Genomic DNA, 6,362 nt, shown 5'->3' on the forward strand with positions numbered 1-6,362 from the left:
GCTGATGTGTTTGTGGTGGACGTGACTGTGGCCACAAAGAAATCCAGTTTGAAGCGAGTCAGTGTGCTGTATTATCATCAAACACGCCTCAGACTCTGTATCTCGGGTTCAGACTTCCCGTCCACTCCGTGCAGCTGCACACATGTAACACAGTCCGTCCACTGCTACACCTTCTGTGATCGGGCCCATGAAGACGTGCATCACAACACATGAATCACTTCCCTCATGCAGCCTCTCGTAGAACCTGCGAGGTCCAACAATCACACTTCTCCTCATCAGAGTCTATCGCAGCCAGGACACTCACACACATTTAGTATCTGCTAGCCCTGCTGTAGACCATGATCATGTGACATGCATTCCCTTACACCTATTAATTGTTTGATGACGGCTGTCTCAGGGCATAAATCTACAGCAAACATCTGAACTGGACTCAAAGATTTCCTCTGACAGTGGACTCTAAGAGCCAGAGTACCCGAGGTTCAAAGTAGTTGTTTAGTGACTGCTATCAACTGAACCATCCTCTGCAAGAAGCGTGAGCTGAACACGTCTAACTACAGCTCCATGTGCTCTTCTTGACACTGAGGTTTCTTCCACCTTTTTTCCCTGTTAAAAAGGTTTTTATGGGCAAGTTTTTCCTCACTGGAACCGAGGGTCTAAGGACAGAGGACACAACTACGACAACCGCGGATGCTTTCGGCCGAAGGTCGTCAGTTAACACGGTCGCTCTTTGGACCAAAACACCGGCGCATGATGGCAGCCTCGGTGTAAGAGGACCCGCTCCACACGCAGATGCAAAATGATTTAAAAAGGTAATAAACACTGAAAATATTGTTATGCATGTTACACACCGGACCTTTAACTCAACGTGGGTGTTATTTCAACACCGACTCTGAGTGGCATCAGCTCGGTCACGATGCAGCGCTGAGATGTCTGAGCATCCAACTGAAATAATGAAAGACTTACGGAGACACACAGGTAAGAAAAAAGTCCAGGTTTTATTGTCTATCGTGGCTGGAGTCCATGGTAACTGCCAGATGTTTGAGAGAGAGAGAGAGAGAGAGAGAGAGAGAGAGAGACGGGAGGGAGAGAGGGATAGAGAGGCGAGAAGACGGAGATGGAGGAGATGGAGGAGGCGAGGAGAGATGAGGTGGAGAGAGAGAGAGAGAGAGAGAGAGTGTGAGTCAAACTTGATGTCCTCCGTGACTCTTCTGTCTGCGAGGACAAATCCGGCATGAGAGCGAACTGTGGCGAAGTCAAAGGTCAGAGATAAAAACTCAGTTAAACAATGCTAAAGCAGCACGCGAGTGGCGGCGTCTAAAAACAACTTACAACACGAAGAGTCGGCGCCGAAGGAGAAAAAGCAGCGGCCGACTCTGAACCTGAACATGGATTTACAAACCGGGCTAACAGAACAGGTGAACAGAAAGAGTGGAAGGAGCGCAGCAGAGGAGTTAATGGCGTCAGTCGGCGGTTTGTCTTTCTGGTGGCTTGAGTGTAGATACTGTAATTGGGGGGGGGGGGGGGGGGGGGGGGGGGGGGGGGGGAGGCTCCCAGCGTCATGCAGATCAGGTGGAGTGGCAGACAGGGGCGTCTGATTGGTCGGCCGGCTCGCAGCAAAGTAACATGTTGCAGTTCTACTGGCTGGCGTGGTCTGGACAAGGTTCAGTGATCGACATCGAGAGTCCGGTGTTTGAGGATGAGGCAGCAGGAGGGAGGACGCCACGCTGCTCCTCCCTGCCCTCCCTCCATACATGCCCTTCAAATATGTGGCCGCCCCTGCCCACCGGAGCGGGGAAGGAGTGGTGGGTGGAGCTTAGCCAAAGTTATGAATGGCCAGCCTGAACATGTCATTGGTGCACACCCACGCGTCGTCAACGTTCTTCAGGATGAAGCTCTGATGGAAACCCATGATGGGGTCGTCATCTGCCTGCAAACACACACACACACACACACACACACACACACACACACACACACACACACACACACACACACACACACGGTTAGGACCAAACCAACACTTCAGTGACTACATTGTGAGTTTAACGGCAGCTCCATGCGGCTCCGGTCCGGAACGACAGCGTACTCCGCCAACTCACACTAATCCGTCTGTGATGCGCATTGGTGCGGCTCTGCCGGACACCGAGCGTCGCGAGATCTCGTGAATTCACGCATAATCGTGCGATATTTCCGGCTGTAGTCTCTTTGACTCCTGCGATGACATTCCACGCCGCATCTTTTTTCTGGTGTCCTTATAAAAAGGATGTGAGGTGTCATCAATGATTACACCTGAAAACCCCTCACCTGTTGACTTCAGGTCGGCCCCGCCCATTATGACGTGTTCTTGAAATGAAACTCGATCCGCAGTGAACAGAGTATTTTATTTTGAAAATCAACCAGGGTTTTATTTTGTATTTTGTAGCTGATTTCCTTTCCCGCACGGTCTGCTCTGTGCTGAATTTATGCGCCGTGCTCCGGCGTCCGTGAACAACAGAAGCTCTGCGTACGTGTTGCGGAGGGCTGCCGGACGCCGCAGTCGTTCCGGAGACTGTGTGAGCTGACACACTGACTAACATTGAAACGTATCGGCTCCGCATGCAGTGTGTTTTAGGATTACTGCGCTAGATGGTGTGTCTTGTTGCTTGAAGTGTTTCTAAACTAAATGAAATGAAGCAACAACAACTGGCCGACCTGACGGCGTGGTTTGGTTCCAGACAGACGTCATGTGACGTCTCATACTTACTTTTAGCTGTCCTATAACCATACTCAAGATGGCGCTGTCTGGAGTCGGCTGGTGGTCCTGCGCTGTTATACTATGCGCAATTTTTGTGAAGGGGAGACTCTGACCACAGAGAGAGAGAGAGAAAAACACACAGTGAGAAGATGAATACAACATATCATGAACTGAGGGATGAACTACGGAGCGAGGAGCCGGGAATGTAAACTCAGAGTTCAACGTAAACTGAAGGTCTGTTTGTTTGTTTGTTATTTTTCTAAATAATATTCAATAAAAACTTGTTGATTCAGCCCAAAACTGAACGTAACCTTCAAAATAAGACGATCACCGCCTGAACCCGCTCCATAGTTACACCCCTCAGGTTTCTTGTGAACACCTGTGACAGGTGGGCTACCTGTGACACCTGACCTCTGTGTGTGACAACAAGTTTCCAGGTGAACTCACATTCAGCTTATCAACAATCGCTCTTTTCCCCTGAAACTGCTGTCCTTCCCACGTAAGGCATGACATGTCGATCTGTGTGGAAACAAAGAGACACGTCACGTCAGCTGAGACATCAGAACGTTTGACACAAACTTTAGGGATCAGATTAAAAACACGACGACATTTCTGTCCGTGAATCGACGATTCGTTTCAGCGCTTTGGAATTTATTTGTTCGTGTCTAAACAGATTGCACAGTTTGACCACGTAGCATATTTACGTATTCAGAAGCACATGAACCAGAAAAATAAAGTCAAGTGGAGAGCAGCCTGCGACGAGACGGAGACGAGCCCGGTGGGATGTTGATGAGCTCAGCTGATCTCTGCTGTCGACGGCACGTTCATTTAAACCTCTGCTGAACTGTTGGTGATGTTTTCAGCGTGAACACTCACGTATATCGATCCCAGGTGTGTCCGGTCATGGTCAAACATCTGGTAGTAGTGCTGCACGAAGCTGGTTCCTATCTGCTCCCACAGAGGCTGGTCCCCCATCCTGACTCACCCTGCAACGCACACTGACAGAGAGAGAGAGCGTTAGACAAGAACCGCTGCCTGCTCGTCCACTTCAATGACACCTTCGTTACAGTGATGAGGTCACATTTCTGGACGTTCTGCTTGTGTTGTCTCAGTTTCCATGGAGACACACAACACCTGGAAAACAGTCAGACTTTTGATATGAAGTCCACCTTAAGGTGACCTCTCATGCTTCAGTGATTGGCTTCATTTGCAGACGTTTGGTGATATTCTGTCGTCAGCAGTCACATTTATGATTCAGAAGACGTTTTTTTTTTCCTGTTTCATTTGTTTGTTTCTCATTTTTTAAGCTTGAAAAACGTCAGAAAAGTGAAAAGTTTAAAATAGTTTTGCTGTCTCGTCTCCTCACTTCGACTTTCCGTGCTGCGTCTCTCTGCGTCTCAGTTTAACGGCTATAATTTGACCTCGTTTCAGTCAGTCTCCATAAGTCCCCATGTCCAAATGTCCAACTTCACAGCAGAAATAAACACGTTTACAGCCTGGTACAAAAAACTGTTTTGGTCTCTGTAGCTAATTAATAGTTTCATTTGTTTGTTTCTGACTTCTTTCAAGCTCGAAAAAAGTCAGAAAAGTAAAAAGTTTGAAATAGTTTTGCTGTCGTCTCCTCACTTCTACTTTTCGGGCTGCATCTCTCTGTGTCTTCTGGTTCTACGCTCAGTTTAATTTAATTCTCTCCGTCTGTCTGTCTCAGGGTTATGCCTAGTCAGGCACGGTATTGATTGAAGATGCAGTCACATCTCCCTTTACTGAAAACTCAGAAGAAATGAAGAGTCACGGAGGACATCAAGTTTTTATTTATATACAACTCACCTGTTCAGATTATATTAAGGCTTAAAGTTATGCAGGATTAAGAGCGTGGACGCTTTGACTGACAGGTGGGTGTGGTCTTTACATTCTTTGTGTTTAAGTTTGTCTGTGCTGAGCTCCTGTAGAAAGTCTCATTTCAAGCTGACAAAACACAAAAATTCAGATTCTTAGGGCCCGAGCACGGCACGCTGGGACGAGGCCCTATTGGATTTCGAACGCTGAACGAAGTAAATCGCATTTCCGACGGCCCATATCCCCTCGAAAATTTGCCCACCCCCCCAATGCCAGGCGTAAAATTACGCATTTCGGGGGTCTCGCACATGGACATACGCATATGGCTCTACAGCGCCACCTAGGTGCGCGTTTTTGGAGGTGCCCCTTGCCACGGTTTCATCCACGTGTACGAAACTTGGTGGGAGTATGTAACATGCCCAGACGCACAAAAAAGTCTCTTAGTGACCCGGGCTATAGCGAACCGCACGGCGTCCAATTTTTGTCAAATTTGGACTTTTCGTGTTTTTGGGGTCATTTCCAGGGGTCGCATTTGAACGAACTCCTCCTAGGGATTTCATCCGATGCGTTTGAAACTTGGCGTGTGCGTTCTAAAGACCTCGACAATGAAAAGTTATCAAAATCACAACTTTTTATCAGAGGGCGTGGCCGTGACGGCGCGTCAAAGTCAACGCTGCCGATCGTTTCAGGAAAAAATGAGACTTGTTGGGCTATCATATACTTCCTCTGAGCTGTCTGAAACTTCTTGCGGTTATTAAGACCGATGTTACAAAGACCGATGTTACAAAGACCGATGTTATGCACATTTCGACGTGCGCACATGTGCGAGGGCCCGACCATCGCTGCTTGCAGCTTTAATTAGGGCCCGAGCACGCGGTGCGAGGCCCTATTGAATTTCGTATGTTTATTTTTTTAATTCCACCGATTCTTCTTTTTCTTCAGTTTCCTTAAAGCAAATCTTTCATTTGACGGCGCATATCCCCCGATCCTTAAAGCAAATCTTTCATTTGACGGCGCATATCCCCCGAAAACTCGCGAAAATTTGCCTACCCCCCCAATGTTGGGCGTAAAATTACGTATTTCGGGGGTCTCGCACATGGACGTACGCATATGGCTCTACAGCGCCACCTAGGTGTGCGTTTTTGGAGGTGCCCCTCGCCGCGGTTTCGTCCACGCGTACGAAACTTGGTGGGAGTATGTAACATGCCCAGACGCACAAAAAAGTCTCTTGGTGACCCGGGCTACAGTGAACCGCACGGCGTCCAATTTTTATCAAATTTGGACTTTTCGTGTTTCTGGGCTCATTTCCAGGGGTCGCATTTGAACGAACTCCTCCTAGGGATTTCATCCGATGCGTTTGAAACTTGGCGTGTGCGTTCTAAAGACCTCGACAATAAAAAGTTATCAAAATCACAACTTTTCATCAGAGGGCGTGGCCGTGACGGCGCGTCAAAGTCAACGCTGCCGATCCTCTCAGGAAAAAACGAGACTTGTTGGGCTATCATATACTTCCTCTGAGCTGTCTGAAAGTTCTTGCGGTTATTAAGACCGATGTTACAAAGACCGATGTTACAAAGACCGATGTTACAAAGACCGATGTTACAAAGACCGATGTTATGCACATTTCGACGTGCGCACATGTGCGAGGGCCCGACCATCGCTGCTTGCAGCTTTAATTAGGGCCCGAGCACGCGGTGCGAGGCCCTATTGAATTTCGTATGTTTATTTTTTTAATTCCACCGATTCTTCTTTTTCTTCAGTTTCCTTAAAGCAAATCTTTCATTTGACGGCG

The 6,362-nt window shown here is 48.0% G+C and overlaps 1 protein-coding gene across 1 annotated transcript in view; it reads right to left on the minus strand.

Annotated features, from left to right (window-relative positions):
* Positions 1-1,150: 1,150 nt before the first annotated feature.
* Positions 1,151-6,362, minus strand: part of nutf2 (nuclear transport factor 2) — a 6,769-nt gene continuing 1,557 nt past the window's right edge. Inside the window, exons 2-5 of the mRNA XM_027285741.1 lie at positions 3,611-3,732; positions 3,182-3,253; positions 2,744-2,842; positions 1,151-1,927 (exon numbers count right to left, since the gene is read on the minus strand). Of these exons, the coding sequence (XP_027141542.1) occupies positions 1,814-1,927; positions 2,744-2,842; positions 3,182-3,253; positions 3,611-3,709 (384 nt within the window). The 5' untranslated portion in view covers positions 3,710-3,732 and the 3' untranslated portion in view covers positions 1,151-1,813. The remainder of the gene's footprint in view (positions 1,928-2,743; positions 2,843-3,181; positions 3,254-3,610; positions 3,733-6,362) is intronic.

Source organism: Larimichthys crocea, chromosome XII (assembly GCF_000972845.2).
Source record: "Larimichthys crocea isolate SSNF chromosome XII, L_crocea_2.0, whole genome shotgun sequence".
In the NCBI taxonomy this organism is placed as follows: Eukaryota; Metazoa; Chordata; class Actinopteri; family Sciaenidae; genus Larimichthys; species Larimichthys crocea.